The sequence below is a fragment of the Belonocnema kinseyi genome, chromosome 7, assembly GCF_010883055.1.
Source record: "Belonocnema kinseyi isolate 2016_QV_RU_SX_M_011 chromosome 7, B_treatae_v1, whole genome shotgun sequence".
In the NCBI taxonomy this organism is placed as follows: domain Eukaryota; kingdom Metazoa; phylum Arthropoda; class Insecta; order Hymenoptera; family Cynipidae; genus Belonocnema; species Belonocnema kinseyi.
The window spans coordinates 109,607,448-109,628,960 of NC_046663.1; the positions used below are offsets into that span (position 1 = coordinate 109,607,448).

A 21,513-nucleotide genomic window follows, 5' to 3' on the forward strand; every position below is an offset into this window, starting at 1 on the left:
CCAAAAATATCTCTAATCTATTAAAACACTTAGCTTTGAAAGAGAAACTTTTTAGAAAAAATGTGTTAAAACCAAATTTTTTAATTTTTGATTGTAATGTAGAGAGATTGAATGAGTTAGTAAGAAAAGAGAATCGCCAAAAAACCTATGCTTCTTAAACGATAACGACATTCAATCAGACCAAGACGTAAAAGTTAAAATTTGAAAATTGGGTTATTTTATTTTTAACTTTTTTTTAATTTAAGTTTTTTGATTGCATGTCTGAATTAAATTTTTTCATTTGAGATGATCGAATTTTGTAAAGTTGTAACAATCAAAATAATATTGTCGCTGAAAATTGTTTAACCATATGAAACTCTAAAATAATATTTCAGACATACCTCAGTTATAAAATGGTGCCTTCAGTAAATGGCTGGATGATAGTTTATGTTCGTGCTTGTCTTTCGGTACTCACAATGATGTTAACTGCAGCTACTATTGTTCCTGGTTACATTTCCATGTTGGAGTTCAAAGGTAAATTTTCAAGGTAAAAATATTATCAAAAGCCATTTTCGTCACCAAGTTGGACTAAATCTGCATTATGTTTGTTTATATACTATTTAATAATTTTATATTGTTTATTGTTTTATTTGAAACTAAAACTATATATTATAAAATAATGAAAGTCTTATTTTATATTTATAATAGGAAATGACTACAAAAAATGGTTGCCAACAGATGGTGGTTGGGGCTTACATGTTGCTAGTGCAGTTTCAGAATGGGTTCTTGTAATAGTTTACTGTGCATTTTTACTAACCTTTGTTCCTGAATTTCGTCAGATTAATTTTGAAGCTCCAGTCATTTCAGTAAGTAAAGAAATCATTTAAACTAAATGTTTACTATATTTAGAATATTATCTATCTTACGGGGAAAACACTAATTGATTGTTCAAAACAGATATTCGGAATTAGTACTTTTTTTAAAAATAATTTGTAGAAGATTAAAAGTACATTTACTAGACCTTTGAAAATAATATTTGTATATGTGTGTTGATTTGCAGCTCATATACTTGGACAAAGAAGATCCCGATAAGCCAAAAGAAAAGTTTAAAAAGACGACGATAGAAATTTAAAAACTGCTCCCAGACCTATTATCATCGTACCGTCCCAATTTTTCTACTTTAAACTATTCTCATTTCAAATATAGAAAGTATACTATTCATAAAGTTTCAAACGTGTTTTAGCAATTATTTTAGAATAATCAAATAATTATTTCAAATATATAATTCAAAATTATATTTCATATTAAATTCTATATATAGTTTCAAAACTTTTTATAGAACAATTTTATATTTATAAGAATGTACAGTATATTATATGATAATATTGTAGAATTACGAATTTATGAAAATTGTAGTATTCTTAGATGTTTCGTTTTATTTAATTAGGTCTCGATATGAAATCAATCTTCATATAAGAAAAAAAGAATTCATAATAATTAAAAATTTCAGCTTTAGTTTTATATTTAAACCTTCTATTACTTTTGATGTGAATTTCTTAATTGCCATTATAAGTGATAAAGAAAGCTTTCGTCTATCTCCAATTTTCTGAAAACCTTATCTGCATGTAGTTTAAATGGCCGATAAACAGGTCAAAGGACAATATTTCATCGCAAGTAGTACGGTATTGACTGACACTTTGTGCGCTTGCAACTAAGTTTAAATAATTTAAATATTGCGTCTCAAATGTTATCATCGGGGGTGTTGACTTCTCGTGTAATTCAAACAAATTACATATCGCTGTAAAGTTTTATAGTTGTAACCTGCAGAAATGTTAAAAAAATAAAAGAAATAAACATGTGCAAAAATAGCAAGGATTTAAAACAAATTTTTATTTTGATGTGTTTTATCAATCCGCCAATTTATTTCATTTTTTTACATTTGTATGTGCCATATATTTGACTTATGATTTTGCATATTTCACTTTTGTCCTCAAACTCATAATCAGCGACCCAAAAAAAACCAGTACAGATTTTTTCTTTTTAAAGCCGAAATTTTTTGGATTGAAAAAAATGTAGTCCCCATAATAGATCCGTAACTTATAGTTATTAGTTCTAACCTCATAGGACCTTTCATATTTGACCAATGCCCTCTAGCGTTCGAATTCTCCTCTTTAACCTCTGACCTCTCATTTTTACTCTTTTCCCGTGACAATGAACTCCATTATCTGATCATTTTCAACGAATACTGAGTCCTTTCCCCTCATATAACACGGCTTTTTGAATTTTCCGGTAGCTTTTTGCCATTGTGGAATACAAGTATATGCTCACCTTACCCCTCTGACGTGCGTTACATAATACTCCTATTTGAATGTCCCTTAAGCTACGATCTATGACCTCTAAACTTTGACTTCTGATCCCCCAGCTACATCGTCCAACCTTCGAAATCAACTAAAGAGAAATTATCCTTTCCGTAGAAAAAACTGTTAGTAAAAATCAATGTTGTGAAAAGAAAAATAAATATTATTTTAGATAACGAAATAATCAGTAATTTAGATTGTTCATTGAAGGATTTGTCCATAAAGTTCACTTTGCTGAAAGTTTCATTTAGTTACAAGATACAATTATATTCCTTCATATTGTCCATAAAATTAGTTAACGTGATGTCTCAATTTCTAACGCTTAAGTGTAATTTAAAGGTCAAGTCACTCAAAGATCACCCATAAAATTTGATTAAACCTTAAAAAATTAAAATAATATTTTTGCATTAAATAAGACAAAATGAGGAGGCGAGACTTGGCAAAAATATGGAAAAATTGTTTGGGCCAAACTGGACCTCAAAGTTTACTTAAAGATGTATTTGCTCAATTCTGTTCTGTAGTAAAGCGAGAAATGTGAATAACGTCATCACTTCTTTTAAAATAGAAAGTTTAATTTTATAGCGACATCAAGTCTATCGAAAATCCTACTCTGATTCAATGTTGATAAAAATGATTCCTGGCAGTTCGACTGAGATAGAAATTTTGAAGTCTCATGTGGTATCCATTTTTCTTCTTGTGATAATGGTTTTTATCCAACAATAAAACCTGCAGCAGCTTTAGAAATCCTAATTATAACTGATTTGGACATCGTTTTCCCCCTTTATTATTCAATTTTTATTTTTGTCATAGGACTGTTTTTAATTTAATTTTCATGAACTTTTTTGTAATTATACAGGGTACTAAATTGTTTATTCGAAATCTTTTATACTATCATCTATCGATAAGTCATTGATGGACTAGTTAAAGTTCACACAGCAAAATTGTCGCATTCGGGGATCAAGTAGCCAGTTCGTGGCGCAGCCAGTGTTCGTGGGCTTTATCAAGGCAAAATCGATTGCAGTGTTTGGGTCACGGTTTTGCTTTTAACCTCCAAACTGTCTAATTCCGCCGTTTCTCTATCATTGTAAAAATCCAAATATGTAATTAAAAAAAAAAGAATTGTTAACCTCGTTCTATCTTATTCACAAAACTGGCAATAAGATATTAAATGTAAAATAAAATTCAGCACTATAGATTTCTTCTTATGTAGTTAAAATATAGTTAGTTTTTCAATTTTTTTGAGTGATCCGTCTAAAGTTGTTCGTAAAACCAAACTATAAAAATTTGGAGTTTCAAAAGGAGCTGAAATTTGGTAAGTAAATACCGTATTTTATATTTGGGGTTATAGAATTTAAAAAATGACACATTGATACTTTCATTAGGCTATTTCATTACTATAGTAAATATTGTACAACCATTTATTTCCTATTCTTATTTTGAATGGTACAATTTAAATAACATATTCTTCTCTAGAAAATGTATGACCTAAAATACTTATACTTTAATATTTTTAATTTTTTTTCCATTCTATGAAATTGGGTTTTTGTATCAATTTTAACTGATTGAAAAATCAGACGGGCCTATGTTATTTTCAACAAAACTATAACCAAATTTATGAAGAATCTACAAAATGACCTTACTCTGTTCAAAAAGTTGTCACCCTGTAATTTATCAAGATAAATAGAAGATTATAAAATAAAAATTGGATTGAGGCCAAAAATAATATCGTACGAGATGAACAAAGAAAGTTTACAGTGTTATGCTTTGAAATATAAAATTCTAATAAAATTATAGAAGCATTTGACACTTAAAACCTCTATAATATAATTTTAAAAACATTAAAAAACAACAATGTTCTGCTTGGGAGGCGTGGGGTGGAGATTGAATGGTTTTTATCCCATTCTCCATTTTATGAGTTTTACAGCTCCGCATTTTCTGAGGAAATCAGGAGAATGTGGCGATGAAGTTTTCGAGTCTATTGAATGCATGCAATATGTTAACAAAATTATGAAAATAATGATAGCAGAGCATTTTGCAACGTTAAATATTCTGTTTATTATCACTCAAAAGATAACCACATTTATTCTTAATCTAACGTATAAGTATAATATATCACAATATCTGTATTTTTTAATTTGATAGATTTTCTACTTTCTGAAGGAAGAGAATTCTTTTTTCAGTTCAGAATTAAATAATAGCTTTCCAGATGAAGACAATAATGCATGCATATAAAAATGCACACATTTTTATGCATCAGTTTACAGTAATAAAGAAAGATTTTCATATTTAAATGACACCTTTATATTTTCTAAAAAAGTAATCGCTTTTTTGGCTCAGCGTATATTGTTATTTTAATAAAACGGTTTTCTATGGAAAAATGTGTTAAAAACGACAAAATAATTTATTTCTTGTCTTTTATTTTTCAATAAATAATTTTGTCTAGTTTTTACTAGGATATGATATGATACACACACACACACACACACACACACATATATATATATACTTAAACATAGAAAAATTCCAATTTAGGTGTATATACTTCCAATTAAAATCTGTTTATTGAACATTCATTAAAATGGTATATTTTCATGATAACACCCGAAAACAACGAACATTTCTGGATTTTGTAATAAAACTGTTAGAAAATATTATGGCAAATAAAAAGTCCGAAAACATATACTTAAAAATTTTTAAATATATTAAAATTTTTTTAAAAACAAGCCTTCATTAAAAAATACCGAAAAGAAATGAAATAACTCCTTCTGAAAAGAATACTTCAGAGGTCCGGGGTTCGATCCCTGAGCCGGTACCTCTGGAAAATTTTCTATGTACCTTTACCGAGGTTCTGGTGGTTCGGAACCCACCTTAAGCTGTAGGTCCCCTTGACTGCAACCCAGTCCGCCAATGATGGGGTAAAAACCAGGCTTTGTCCAGTATGTCGGGGCACACTGCTCTCATCAGATCACTTGATTGCATTATAAAAATGCGTCTGTAATTGATGATATATACCGGGGACAGCCCCGTGTTAAATAATCAAAGTAAAATCCAATCCTAACCAAAAAATGCTTTCAACATGTTGGGCAGTAACCATCTTAAGCCTGTGACAACATTGCCCTTGCAATTTTTTTATATATTTTTTGTATGATAATGTTGCTGAAAACAAAAGCATGCATGAATATTGAACATTGTATTTATATGAGCAAGACATTGTAATATTTTACACTCCACTCTCTTATTTTTGGTAGCAATATTATTATAATTATTATATTATTATTATAATAGCAATTCCCCTTTTCAGGGGAAATTATATTGTTTCTTTTCAGTGCAATTTAATAAACCTTGTTAAAAAAATTGGTTTATTATTTATTGTATTTTCTGCTTTCAGTTTTTCGTAAGTCTCTTTTAAAAATATTTAGAAATTTTAAATCATTAAGTCCCAGTCGGAAACATTTTCAATATTTTTTTCAATCGCTCCATACACTATCACAACGGCCCTAAAAAAATGAGAATAGTCACATCCAATTTAAAATTGTCTGAACTTTCGATTTATGTGATCAGAATTTTGAATAAGTTATGGTTATTTATTTAACAAAAAACGTGGTTAAAAAAAAATTTCTTTCAATATTTTCGGATCGAAGGCATCGGTGGATTTCTACAATTAATGGATTTTTTGCGTCCATGGACCCTGGCAGTTGATGCGACTAGAAACATTCAACTAATAAGAGAAAATTTTGTTTCATTTCCATGGAAATGTATACCAGAAGGTTTTTCGGGTCGCTGATTACGAATATGATATAAGATTTTCAAAATTCGAGATAGCGGATCCAGTATGGCGGCCAACAATTTTTTAAATTGTATAATTTTCATGAAAATTTTTACTAGGGGGGTTTTTTAGATCGTTGATTATCAATATGTTATTAGAATTTAAAGATTCAAGATTCATAATCAGCGACCCAACAAAAACGTTTAGTAAAAATTTTATGAAAATTAAATAATTTTTAAAATGTTTGACCGCCATATTGGTTCCACCGTCTTGAATTTGAAAATCTTATATCATATTCGTAATCAGCGACCCGAAAAACCTTTTGGTATACATTTTCATGGAAATAGAAATAAAATTGTTGTCATTCAAAAAAAATGTATATACAAAAAATGTGTATACAAAAATTGTATATAAAAATTACGTTCTGATACTGTATGAAGCGATTGAATAAAATGTTGAAAATGTGTCCGGCTAGGACTTAATGGGTTTAGTACACTGAAACTTGGAATGAAGAACGGTTTCGGGCATTCCTTGTCTAGGCCTTAACACTTAATTCACGCTATCCAAACGTAAGCAATAAGGGTCGTCTGAACCATTTTCAATTGGAATAAATAATGTTACGCAATATACGCTTGTGAGTCCCCGCGCACTGTCACTTTGTCGTTACGCTGCTGGTGTTTCACGCATATTTGTTCAACCTCCTTTCGACGCAGCGGTCGAGATAGACACTCACTCATAGATACCCATGTTGAGGTTATCTACGAGTATGAGAATCCGAACGAAAGGTCATCAGAATTACGTACGTATGCGGAGATACAAATCGATTGGCTATTTGGAAGTCTATAAAAATCAGAATACAAGAATTGATCCTTGTATACCTCCATGGCAATCTCTATGTGTACCGAAAAAAATCGACAAATTTTACTAAAATTTTGGTAAAAATAGTCCATTTTCCATGTCCCGATAATCGTACACGAAATTTCGATCAGCACGGGTTGCCACGGCTTAAATATGTGCTCACATGGCAAATGAAGAAAAAGCTTGTAAAAGACACTGTGCGTCACAGTCGATAAATACAAATTTGGGTAAACAACCTCCGCTGGTCCCTCTGGGAGGGACTGTCATACAAGAAAATGACAGTCTGCCTGTAGAACCGCGATAAAACAAATATAGCTACGCATCACAGACGTAAGATGGGTGGCATAATGAGTTGCCACACAAGAATTCTCACAACCGATTAATGTTCATAAAAATTTAGTCATATAAAAAAATCATAAGAATATGGACTTTGAAAAAAAAAACATTCTGTACATTAGTTGTAGGTATTTTAAAAATACATATAGATCTGGCTTGTGTTGTACATGCTTCTGTTCCAAAAATCTGGAACAAATTAATAGAAGGAAAAATGTTGAAAATTAGAAATAAAAAATTGTCAGAATTTTAAATTCCTTTATTTTGAGCAGCGAGGACGACATAGCAGTTTAAATGTATCTTGATATATCTTGATCCGAGCTCCATTTATTAATTTGTCCCAAGAAAAAATTAGGGAAGTAGTGTGGGTAAGTTTGGACTTTTTAAAAAAAAATAGAAAAACTATTTTTTTATATTTTTTTGGAGACCCAGGCGGAAAGATTATGTATAGTTTATTCATGATGTATTATGTATGGGCACTATATAAAAAATTATATATTTTTTATACATAATCGGGTATTTACAATTTATGTAATAGAAACGTAATTTTGCTTTATATAATCACCTTTTTGGACAGAATTTAAGTATTTAATTAAGTTAAGAAGTAAATCGGTTCTTTGGAGATAAGTACCTAGTTTCTTTGAATATGTTTTTATATCTAAAAAATATTTCTTTATTTCAATGAAAACTACTTTTATAAGTATATAATTATATCCGCGTGGAAAACGCTCAATGGGTGAACCACCCACGGTCGTCCCATGTTCGTCCCATGGTTATGGACAATGGTTAAAATGGCTAATGGTCCCACTGTAATGCTTCGCCCACGGTCGAAAGTGATTTAGTTTTAATTGAGCATTGGCATAATTTTCGAAGATGGACACAATCTACTAAATTTTCCTCACTTTTTAGGAAGAATTAGTGAATAAATATTTCCTTTTAATGGACATTGTGAAATTTTTTCGCAGTATCATTATTTGATACATAAAACTGCGCAGTAGAGTTATGTAATGTGCAGGGTTGCCTAGTAGAGATTTAGAATGCGTTGAACTGCGCAGTAAGAGATGCACTACGTCACGATACACATCAGATATGTATGACACGTGATTTTGCAAAGTAAAGTCCTGCTAGATCTATGGGTGCGCAGTCAAGCCTTATGGTACATGGAACTGATCAGTATAATTGTGTAGTACAGAAGGCTGTGCAGTAGAGACATGTGAAGCGCAGTTGAGATGTATGGCCCGCACAGCTGTGCAGTGCAGTAAGAATGTGTGCGAAGTAGATATGCATGGTTGGTACAGCTGCGAAGTTCACTTCTGCAGTACATAGAACTAAGCAATACTCTTCTGTGGCGCATTTGGCTATACAGTAGAGCCTACAGTATATAAAGCCGCGCAGTACAGATTTATAATGCCAAGATCTGTGCAGTAAGTCATGCAACAACGTGGGGATGAACAGCAGATGCATGTGGTAGATAATTATGCACAGTAAAGGCCTATTGCGTGCAGTGATGTGCAGTAGACATACATTGTACGCATAAATGCGCATTTGAATCTCAGATGTGTAGGGGTGCGAAGAAGATATATATGACCCAAACAGTTGCGCAGTGCAGTCTTGAAATATATAGAGCTGCGCAGTACCATTATGCTGTACATTAAGAAGCACAATGGAGTCCTGTAATACGCAGAGCTGCACAGTAAAGTCATTTCATGTGCAGGTCTGCACAGTAGAGGTTTAGAATGCAATTTGACAATTGTGTACAACATTAAGTTGAGCAGTAGAGACTTTCGGGGTGCAGTAGAGATGTCTGACTCGTACAGTTGCGCAGTGCAGCCTTTCAGTACATAGAGCATCGCAGTGTAGTTCTGCAGTATATCGAGATGCTCAGTACCCTTATATAGTACATTAGGCTGTTCAGTAGGGTTCTGTAGTGTAATGTAGTTGTTTTTTATAAATGATATTTTTGTAGCTAATCTTAAACAATATTTTCAACATCAATTTTAGGGAGTTGCTTAAATATTTCCTAAACATTGCCCGTTCATTTTTTTCCACTTAGTGACAGAAACTCAATGGGTTTTTTTGTAACAAATAAAGTTTTTTGTACCGTGAAGTATGGGAAACTTTTGAAAACTTCAAATGTTTTTAATTTATTGTGTGGATGCAAAAATGATAGAATTTTGTGCGTGTAATGTTTTAAGTAGCAAATAAGATTATAAAAATGAAAATGGTGAAAAAATGTTTTCTGAATACAGGTATAGTTGTTTTTTAATAAAGGGAAAATTACTCTTATAGATTGGGCTAGATTTACATATACTTTAAAAAATTTAGCAAATGTTTCATTTGAAACTTATTTATTTAATATTAAAGTAACACGCCATAATTTATTATTAAAAAATCTGCCCGCTAAGCGGGCACATTCTCGTCACGCGCTACGTGCGCGGCTCGCAAGTTTGAGCGCGCCTGTTGGTTCTCGCGCCTCGCGCTCGATTGTACATTTATCTCGCGTTTCGCGCTCGATCATGTATTTACCTCGCATTACGCGCTCGGTCTTTATATTTTCGCACATTCTTGCGCAAACATTTTAAAATTAAGACTCAAAACATCCACCAATGTAATTTGGTGATTGTGAATTCTCTTTCGTTAGGAAAGTTTAGCTCAAGAGTTTGAGCGCACCTCCGGCAGGCGACTGAGGGCAATCGCACTCCGCGCTTAGTCTTTGCATTTATTCCGCATTCGGGCACAGACCTTTTAAAATCAAAGGTGAACGGACCGACAACTGTAATTTTGTGATTTTGAACTCTCTTTTGTTAAAGCTCTTTTGGCTTTAACGAACACATTCTGATCAAGTATCTCGTGCCTCGCAATCAATTTTGTCCAACCTGTCAACTTTTGTACATTATACACAACACTTTTATATCAATTATAATACATTTTTTATGTAACTCTGTCAGGGATTACTTATTCAAAAATTGCAAAATAAGAAGAAAATTGTATTTATCATGATTATTTTTGTATTTGTTTCTTATTTTGCTTTAAATTGTATTCTAAGCTGCTCTGAAACATGTATCATTTCCATAAATGTATATTATTACAATTCATAATATGCATAAAAATTGAATCATACTGAATCTTATTTCGTTGTTTTTATAATTTTTTATTTATAAGTTGGTTTTTACGATTAAATAAGAACTACTGCGCATCTGCATAGGGTCTAATACAGGAACCTATTTAGGGTCCTATATAGGAGCCTATGTCCTATTTCGTCTTTTCTGTGCTTTTTCCAAAAAGTTAATTTTTTAATTTTTAATCGTATGTTTTACGATTGAAAGAAATACTACTCGTCCAATCGAAAAATAATTAGTAATGAATTTATAGATCTTTTTAGGCGAACAACTTTTGTCTGGTAATTTAAGTTCATACCTTTTGTCGTTTTTACAAACAAATTTAATATTTTTATTTAGAATGTTATTTTTTACGACTAAAGCAAAATCTAACTGTCCAATAAAAAATTATAGCTCTTTTATGGATGAACAAGTTTTGTCTCATTTTTTCTCGTAGCTTATATCGAAAAGTGATTTATTCTTAATTTGTAGTTCTTTCCGGGGAGCGCAATTTAAGCTTTTTCAATTTGTTCGTATCTTGCATAGTTTCACCAAAAAATGGATTTTTTGGATTTTTCATTATTTTTGGTACGATCAAATTTGGAATGTTCAACTTCTCGAACAAATTTAAAAAGTTGTTATCATAGTCCTGTAGGGCTTTCAAAAAGCAAAGTTTGTTTTTCTTCTCTTGACTTTTTTACATATCATGCGTTTTTTTGCTTAACATGTTCAATTTAGTTTGTTTTTTTAGATTTTAAAAATGCTCTGACTCTGATAATTTTCTTCTTATAAAAAAAAAGTCAGAAGGATAAATTGCTTAATTTTTGAAGTACTATGAACAACCGTGCATAGAATTTTTACATCTTGAATAAATGTGGTTTCAAAAATTTGTTGTACGATCAAATTTTGAATTTTCAACTTTTTGACCAAATTGAAAAAGTTGTTACCAAAATCTTGTAGGGCTTTCAAAAAGCAACGTTTTTCTTCTTTAGACTTTTTTTTGTATCATGCGTTGTTTGGCTTAAATTGTTCATTTTAGTTTGTTTTTCTGGATTTTGAAAATGCTATAACTCTAGTAATTTTTGTTTTTTCAAAAAAAGTCATCAGGATAAATTGTTAAATTTTTTAAATTCTATGAATAACCGTACAGAGAATTTTTGAATTTTTAAAAAAGTGGTCTCAAAAATTTTCAATATGTGCCCACTTTTTGAATTTTTATCCAAAATGGCTGGCTAACGAACTTGGCCTTTAGTTTAGGACACTAAACGAGTGTACCAAAGAGCAATATTATAGATTAATTTTTTCAAAAGTTATCGTGTTCACAGACAGACAGACATACGGACATACAGACATACAGACAGGCACATTCGTAAAAACCTGTTTTTTGGATTCAGGAGGTCTCAAAACGTGTACATTTGACAACAACTGGGGGGGGGGGTCAAATTTGACCAAAATCTAATACTTTCTCTGATGAGAATGTAAAAAAGCTCGTATCTATAAATTCAGTAAATTTTACTTTTTTAAAGAGATTTTAAAACTGCTATTACCATACACAAAAATTTGGCCTAAAAAATCTAAACATAGTTTTCTATTCTAATTTCAAATAAATAAGTTTCAGATAAAAAATTTCAAATTTAAAAAAATTGATATTATTCAAGTCGAATCAAAAAATATCATTTTTCTTTATTAAAAAAAGATTTCTGTATTTATCAGGAATTTTTTTCCAAGATTTCCAATTCGGTAGTATTACTTTCTACCTAAAACAGTCCCACAAAATTATATTTATAAAATTTTTAATGTGTGTGTGTTCCATATTTTATTTTCAGTTCTTTTACAAATTGTTTTTTCTAGCTAGCTTAAAAGAATCTTCAGAATACTTCGAAACTTCAACTTATAAAAATACTGGAAAAAAGGTATGAAGTTGAAGTATTAAAAAATAGATAAATAGAAGAGTTTAAAACGCTTGGTTTTGAGTTTCTCAGTTTTTTAATTTTTTTCAACTTCTTAAATTTTGTTTGCTGGTTTTTTTTCATTCAGATGTTCCGAAGTACAGTGAAACTCTGAAACTGTACCGATTTTTGGAGCTGAAGGAGGTGAGAAACAAACCAGATTGAATACCGTTAAGAATGATAAAGTTTTCGTGTTTTACGTCTGTTGTGACAACCGCACATTCCCTTACAGCTCCTTTTACTCCTTTTTGAGGCGCGGCGTCAATTCTCGGAAAAACTATATCAGGGGGCCCTATCTCAGAGTTTCACTGCATTTAAAAACATTTTAAAAGCTAGCCAAAACACTGTAATTTTAAGAACCACAAAATGACTATGTAAAGAATACGCCTCCTTTCCGTTTTTGATACTTTTGACTTGTCGATTAAAAAAGAATGTATTTATATAGATAAAAATCCTTAAATTTAACAACATATTTAAAGCTCAGTTAGATAAATATATATTGTTTATAGATATCGTGTAATTTTTAAAGTGACATTTCCACTTTTTTAACGGGAGTTTGTTAAAAAGGAATTATCTTTTGTGGAGCAGTATTATATAAAAATCGTTAAAGATTTGAAGAATTCATTACTCTTTCTAACGAGGGACGAAAAATAAGAGTTGAATTAAATTTTTTAATTGACAGGAAGTCTGTATTATCAGCAGAGTAGTTATTATCGATCAGTATAGGTGTCACTCCACAATCGGTAGAGATAGAAATTAAAACTATCGATCAAGTTAACTCTTCAAATAACAGAAAATAATTAACGTAATTTTTGACAAGAATAGAAAATAAATGTTTACAATTTTTTAATTATGTTTGTTTGAAAGAAGATCTTCTACCAATCGCTCTACTAGGAATCGAACCACAGAAAATTTACTTTTCATCTTGTCACCAATGACGTGAATTATTTCCTGTTATTTGAAGAGTTAAGTTGATCGATAGGTTTGATTCCTAGTTCCACAGATTGTGGAGTGACATTTATACTGGTCGATAGTAACTAATCTGCTGATAATACGGACTTCCTGTAAATTACTCGTATCATAAATGAATCTTTCTAATAGCTTACTTGGGAAAGCACCCGTCCAGCAATCGAAAGTTCTGCGGTTCGATTCTCAATTCAGCGATTGATAGAAAATATATTTAAGAAAAATATAATTTTTAAATTGTTTTAATTATTTAAATTAGTAGCCTTATATTTCATGGAACACAATAAATTGACAAGAAAATAATTCTTATAAGAAATACATTTTTTATTCAAATTTGTGCGGGTATTTGTAAAAAGCCTGCGATAATTGTATAGAAAATGAACAGGAAATTGATCGCGGGTCTTCGCTGAACACCCTGTTATGAAAATTATTTCCAATGTAGTTTATTGGGATATTTTTAAAGAAGTTTTAGCAATCGAAGATAATGTGAAAAATAACTGGGACTTAAAATTGTCAACTTTTCTTGAATCACATTTGAAATGTTACTGCATTTTTTTAAATTAAGCATTTAATGAATACATTTTTAATATGCTTATCGATAGTTTTACGTGATTTACATAAATTTTATAACATTACTCGTGGGTGATACTTTTATTGTTAAATTTATCATGGGTTTTGATGACCGTGATTGTAATTTATTATTTATTTCTCATTACCGTAGTAGTGATCGGAGGACAGGGTCATAAATACCAGTAATAGTAGGTGATACAATAATATTAAATACCGAAAAGTTATAATTTTTTAAATAATAATTTTATTTTTAATGAAAAACTTAATTACACACTCGCTTGACGATACTGAATAAGAAGCGGATAAATGAATTATCCAAATAGTACATAAATTCAATTTTCAAAATATTTAATCAGGGTACAGTTTTTTAAATTCTACTTGAATTTAAAATAAAATGGTTATTCAATTCGTAAATGATTTTTATGTTGGTAGCTAAAAGCCACTAAGTAAATTAAAGTGCAACTTTTTATATCATAGGTCTCTACTTAGTATCCCTATATATCGTAGGGAAGTACTGCTCAGCACATATTTATAAGTACATACCATAAAAGTAAACAGCACAGCCTTCTGTAGCACAAGTCTCTACAACGTCTCTATACATATCTCTACTGTGCAGGCCATATCCTTGAGCTCTGCCACACAGTCCTTCTCCCTACAGGATTCCACTGGATGGTACAATTTATCCAAAAAGTGTATGGCGCAGCTCTATGCACCATAAATACCTACTGCGATGCTCTATTTACAACAAATACCTACTATGCCACTCTATACTCCATAAACACCCATTATGGAGTTCTATATCTCATAAATATCTACTGCGCATCTTTATGTTTTATACATGTGTGCAACCCGCTGAATCTGAATCCCGTGTCCTTTTGACGCCATCAGGTCAGTACTAAGGTCAGTTCAAAGTCAAACCTACAAAATTCATCGCTCACCAACTAATTCAGGGTACTTGTAGGTTCAAGTGGACATCTTGATATGAGCGGTAACAGATTGTAATTGTTAAATTTGGAAAAACCTGAAGAGTTTTTATGTGGGTTCTGTGCTGTTTAGAATTTGTAACCTTGTCGCCATTCAAGAATGCTATAGTATCAGGTACTTTTTGAATAAATTAAATTTTAACTCGCTTAATTCAGCGTGGAAAACGCTTTAAATTCAGTTGAAGTGGTATTCTGAACCATGTAGAGGTACCACTTCTTTCAGAACTTCCCCGTTACAGAAACGGAGGCGCCAACGCCAAGTTTATCCCGTGCAGAAATTCAAATATGGATCTGATCGGGGCCAGATCGGGCAGAATTTGGCCCAAATCGAGCTATCTAGGTAAGGCCATTGTAGAAAGTTACTTTGAAATAAGTGCATTATAATATCGCACTGTCTCTAAGTTAATTTTACAAAAGCGACTATAAATAAGAAGGTTGTATTTACATTCCGATTATACTAAATCACCTAAAAATACGTGAAAATAAATATGTTTATGACGTCATTGTTGATCCAATTCGTTTTCACATTCAACACATGAAATTTTACTTCTGCTACTTTTCTTATAAATAACTAACCTCATTCCGAGGTTAGGTTTCATCTTAACATTCTGAATAAATTTACTTATTATAGTCTTCAACACGTCATTCAGAAATATTTTGAAGTATATTATACCTACGCACTCGTATTGTGCTCACTTTTAGTATTTTTCCTACTTATTTTGTCACTTATACAAATAATAATTGAAATATTTTTGACGCTTGATACTTCAAATTGAAACTTGGGCGATTTGAAGTTAACCTACTTTAGCCCCCGAAATTAATGGAGCGCTATCTACTGTCAAGCTTGGCTGTTGAGCCGGGGTCTAGAGGGGGCCAAACTTAACAACCACAACATTGTGTGCCCGATCTGACCCAAATCGGAAATAAAGAAAACATTTGGCATCATATAAGTATGCTATACACCTTGATATCTATGCTCCATGTCTTCATAGCCCTGATGAAACCTCTCCCCCTGCTCTTCACTCATATCACCTCAATTTTCAGGGAACCAAACGATATAAGAATCCAAAAAATGGATCTTTAAATCCATGAAACACCCTAAGGTGTTTGTGATTTCCTAAAAAGTTGGAGCAGACTTGCATAAAGCTTTGCCATGCTCCTTTTTCGTCACTAGTCAATCTCCGCTCAAATTCATCATCGTTTATCAGAGATATAATTTGCGAGCCGTCAAATACTCCCTCTTTTATTTTAGCATCGGAAAGTGTAGGAAACTTCTCAAAAACGTACTTTCAAGTATTACATTCTGTTTTTCTCATTTCCTTAACAAATTATTTCACTTCGCCGAGTTTTGTATGTAATGGTGGTAAAAACACTTTTATTGGATCTACTAAATGTTTATTTGTAACATTAAATGATCCTGGATTAGGATTTTCTCGAAGAGTCCAATTTTTCTACATAATGCTGCTCACGAGCTCGGCTATCGCATTCGCATATAAAACACTGGTGTTTTGTAAATCCACTCTGTAGTCCCAACATTATTGTTATGATTTTTAAATCTCAATAGAGCTGCCATTTGTGGCTATTGTAATTTAATTTATTAAGAAGAAATTGAAGAGTCTCGTATTTTTCGCCGAGTATGACAGAGTGTGCAACTGACAGAGGTGCATATTTAATACCATTATACAACAAAACACCTTTTAAATTTCTTGTAGGCGAACATATGAAAAATCGCCACTCGTTAGCATTATGAGGTATGCTTTTAAATTTTTCAATTAATCCCTTCACATTATTACAAAATACTAAGTCTCCTACCGAAGAAAAAAAATTGCTTAAATGTCTATATCGATCACGAATTCGAATTCAGCGATCACTTAAACCTAACCTTAGTTCGATAACGATGAATTTTGTAGGTATGACAATGAACTTACCTTGATACAGACCTTATGGCATCAATCAGGCACCGGTTTCGAATTCAGCGACTACTTAAACCGGAAGATAGCTTAAGTTAATTGGTGAGCTATGCATTTTGTAGGTTTGACCTTGAACTGACCTTGATACTGACCTGATGGCATCAAGGGGACACCGGATTCGAATTTAGCGAATACTTAAACCTGAAGGTACCTTGATTTAGTTGGTTAGCTATTAATTTTATAGGTTTCACCTTGAACTGACCTTGATACTGGCCTGATGTTGTCAAATGGACACCGGATTCGAGTTCAGCGACCACTTAAACCTAAAGGCATTTTGAATTAGTTGGTTAGGGATTAATTTTGTAGGTTTGACCTTTAACTGACCTTGATACAGACCTGGCGGTCTCAAACGGACACCGGATTCGAATTCGACGACCACTTAAATCTAAAGTAGTTTGTAAGCGATGAATTTTGTGGGTTTGACCTTGAACTGACCTCGATACAGACCTTATGGCGTCAAACGGACACCGGATACGAATTCAGCGACCACAAAAACGTAAGTTACACCTAGTCCCTCTTATGTTGCAGACTTAAAGGTTTGAGGTCCTGTGTTATGGTTGGGTTCACTGCTGCTTAAAGGACTGTTTTCCAGTTTCTGAATTTGACAGCTCTCGTGCATTTAATACGTATGTATAAAGACCTTGTAGGAACCTTGTAGTAAGGGACGCGCCAAACAGGCAGCTAAGTGCGGATTGGTCGAGCGAGAAGGGAGCGAGACTTTCGTTCCAACAGCAGATATTGTGCATTTATTGAAATTTGCTATAGCTTCACGCTTCGGTACCTTCGATATGCTTAGTGTTTGTCGTGTTTGTTGGCGTTTAAATACATAGCACCTTCTACCACTGCCTCTACTTCCATTCCAACTCCCCACTCCACATCGCCTCTGGCGCGTCCCTCACTACAGGGTCCTTACAGATCACCGAGTACTAGTGACACCTCTTCAATCCTAGATCGAAGCTCCTTGCTAACTTCCAATGCAGATATCGACCCTGCTGGCAAGGATCAGGTAGACAACCCTTCAATTAGTATAATTTGTTCTGCCCCAGTTACTGCTTCGACCCTGTCGTTTGGATACATCGAGGCGATTCACAGTGCTGTATTACAAGCACAGAAAGAAGGGACCGTGCAGACACAGGAACAAGTTAGAGAACTTTTTACAGAATTCGAAACCAAGCAGCATGAGTGGATTTCTAAAATTAACACTAAGATTCAGAAAATTAGGACTGATATTTCTGAGAATTTTCGAAGAATTGATTTTCTGGAAAGTTCAACTGTCAGTGATTCGAATAGCGTCTCAAATATCAAGACGGAGGCAAACTAGCTAAAATTAAAGGTCGCCTCACTTAAAGCCAGGGACGCACAAACTATGTATGAAAAGTAGCGGATGCTACCCCAGCTGGGGGGAGGGGTACCCAAGAGGCTTGGTGGGTGGGGGGGGGGGGGGGGGGGGGGGGGGGGGGGGGGTTTGAGTGAGATGGACTGGAAAATGTAGATTTTACTGAAAATAATACTAAATCATTCATGACTTTAGGTAAAAATGAAGAAAAAGCGTTTTTTTTATAAGAAAATAGCAAGTCGCTACCCCGGTGGCGGAGGGAATGTGCGCCTCTGCTTGAAACTTCACTTAACTAGCCATTGGAAAGAACCCTTTGATGGCGTTGTTGGCTTAGTAAAAGACTGTGCAACTAATCATAACTCAAAGAAGTCACATCTTATAGAATCCATAAATGATATCGAATTCTTTGTCCGAAAAATGAAGACGTATACTGGTGCCATTAATATAATACTGCTTTCACCCGAAGAAGAGCAAAAATCATAATTTTATCAATTTTCCAATTTAAATTGTAAAGGATCCGATATTTATGAATTTTAAAATTGTACGTATTTTTTAAACATATAATCTTAGATTCCTTAAGATATAAACAACATTTTCATTAACTTTATATTTATATAGCATATTAAAAAAGAAAAATAATTAAAATAAAATTTTTCTATAAGAAGGAATAGTTTAGTGAGGACGAAACTCACAGGATATCATCACCATATTACGATAAATCTACACACACTCACAAACAGACGGTGGCCTTTTTGAGAAAATTGACTGTTTACTTTTTTCGAAAAATGTACACCATTTTAATCATTTTCATTTCTTGAAATTTTTCTTTGTGTATTTTAAGGTAGTTTAGCTCTCCTCTAGGGAGAGCTAAACTATCTTAAAATACTTAAAACTATCTTAAAATACTACACTTAAATCGTGAATTTTTACATAATTTATCTCAATATTCATGTAGCTCTAAGTTCGTAAAAAAACTTTTTGACCAAAAACAAAAATTACGTGTCTCATATTTTGCCTTAGAATACAATATGTTTCAGCCCCAAACAATTCCGTGACATTACCAGGCTCGGGCTTCCTGATTTCATACGAATCGTTCATATGAAATCGGAATATCTAAAGTATTTAAACTAATACTAGGAATTCAGTTTCGAAAGTTAGGCTGGCAGTAAACAGGAGTATATTAGAAGGAACCAGAGCAAATCTCATGTTGGGTCCTTCTACTAATTCATACGTTCACGAGTGTACTGCAGTTTAATTTGTAAACTCAAATATACTCTCGAAATTTAAATTAATTAAAATAAGGTGTCTAGTCGTTCAAATTTTAAGGACGAATAGCCCAGGCAGAGGAGACGCTTTTCCCTTTCCCCGGGAGCTACGACAATCAAGTTTGCAAAATTTGCGCTCTTCGACATAAAAAGTTGGATGACTAGCCACTGCCTAATTAAAAAAGAATAATTTAAAAAATTCAGTCACTAATTCTACATTAAATATTATATTAAATAATCGTTAGTCAAATTTTAATAGAGCGGTCGTTGATTAATAAATGAAATTTTATTAAATTTAGGAAGTAGGTGGACGACAGTATTTATACATATAATTTGCATATTAATCTCAAAGTTTTGGCGTTTCTCTTTACCGGGCTTGCACTACAAAATTAATCTAAACTTTCGTTGAAAAGCCTCCCTGGCGGACCAAAGGAACCTTCTATAGGGAATTTTAATGTAGAATCCGAATTTCGACAATTTAAAAGTTGATTTTGCTGTATTTTCGAGTTTTTAAAAAAATAACCGAATGGGGACCCAGTGGGGTCTTTACTTTGTAGTACTTCAATAAATTCAAATACTCATAATTTTTGTAGACTTTTGTTTTCTCAAATCCAGAAAATAAATATTGCCTAATTTCCTCTAAAAAGCAACATATTTAGTCGGTGAATAATTCTGAAACTTTAAGTCGGGCAACCTGCCTGATTTGAAATATATTTTGTCTGTTATTTAGTATACATTTATATATTTATTATACCTCACCGTACTTCGCTCATACATCTTCAGCCACTTACAGTATAACAAATTCATGTGGGTTTATACGATTATTATGCAGTGATATTCTCAATATAAGAATTAGATTTCTAAAATGATCTGACTTTTTGGCTCATTAGAGACAAGTAAACAACAAATAGAAAAAGAGGGAGAAAAACGATAGAGTTAACCAAAAGGAACCTCTCACTTTTGCCCTATTCATTCTCTCTCTTTTTTATACTACTAAGCAACCTACATGATTCGAGGCCAAGTTAGAATTCTCATCGGGCATAATTTATGAAAAAACTTTTCTCTCCAAAAATGTAGCCCCCCCCCCCCCCCAACTCTGGGGACAAAAGGTGAATAACTTAAAAGTTCTAAATTGCAACCCATATTTTCTATAGCAGATTCAGATTCTCCATTAAAAATACATCAGTTTTATTCGAAAACAATTTTTTAATTTGCGCCAGATGGCAATGAATTTACAAAAAATGACATTGTTGACTATTCAAGGCATACGCTTCCAAACGAAAGATGAATTAACTACTTTTAGATTTACCGAGAAACAAGAAGAAGGTTACAAGAAGTCCTGAACTGCTGTTTCATATTCTCCTAAGATGTTGGCACTTCTTGATAAATTAGATACTATAAATAGCCCCATAAATATAAATTTGGCGACGTTAGTCCTGGCGAATTGGCAGGATAATTTACAAGACCTCCTCTACTGATCCAGTGACCGTTTAATTTGCGATTCAGTACTTCCAAGCAATGGTCTTCAAGCAATGTTGGAAATTTACTTTCCAAAATCTTCCGAAATTTGTCACCAGTGTCCCCGGCGCGAAATTGGGGGGGGGGGGCGGTAAAACTCTCTTTCTATCGTATATGGTAGACATAGGAACATTTAGATATTTGTGGGGGCGAAACGCATTTCTTGCCCCCACCCAACAACAATTTAGAGGGCAGCTGACCCGCCTGTCGCCCTTTTTATGGAAGCTTAGGTTTTCTACACTCCAATAATGCATATTATATCAATTAACCGTACCGTGATTCGTGAAAAACGACTCGTTTGAGAACAATACTCGAAAAAAAATTCGGGTTCCCTTCTGGGTGAAAAGTTTTCAAAAATACACCGAGAAGGGTCCGAACTTCCCAGTAGTGTGGGGATATTGATAGCGTCACTGCAACGATCTTAATATATGTAAATATAACGTAGTTATTCTTAATCAATGAAAATTAATTTGATCATACGAAAGATATTAGGTCCTAGATACGGCATGAGATTAGTTGCACCACTTACCGGTAGTTAGTGCGGCAGGCAAGTTTGTGGTATTGC

General features: G+C 32.8%; 2 protein-coding genes across 2 annotated transcripts in view; both read left to right on the top strand.

Moving 5' to 3' along the window:
* Nucleotides 1-1,841, top strand: part of LOC117176617 (DNA damage-regulated autophagy modulator protein 2-like) — a 5,503-nt gene extending 3,662 nt beyond the window's left edge. The window contains exons 4-6 of the mRNA XM_033366871.1: nt 375-513; nt 688-845; nt 1,040-1,841. Coding sequence (XP_033222762.1) covers nt 375-513; nt 688-845; nt 1,040-1,111 — 369 coding nt within the window. The 3' untranslated portion in view covers nt 1,112-1,841. The remainder of the gene's footprint in view (nt 1-374; nt 514-687; nt 846-1,039) is intronic.
* A 1,553-nt stretch (nt 1,842-3,394) lies between these two features.
* LOC117176618 overlaps nt 3,395-21,513 on the top strand; it is an 89,469-nt gene continuing 71,350 nt past the window's right edge. Inside the window, exon 1 of the mRNA XM_033366872.1 lies at nt 3,395-3,648. The gene's annotated coding sequence lies outside the window, so the exon portion shown is untranslated. The remainder of the gene's footprint in view (nt 3,649-21,513) is intronic.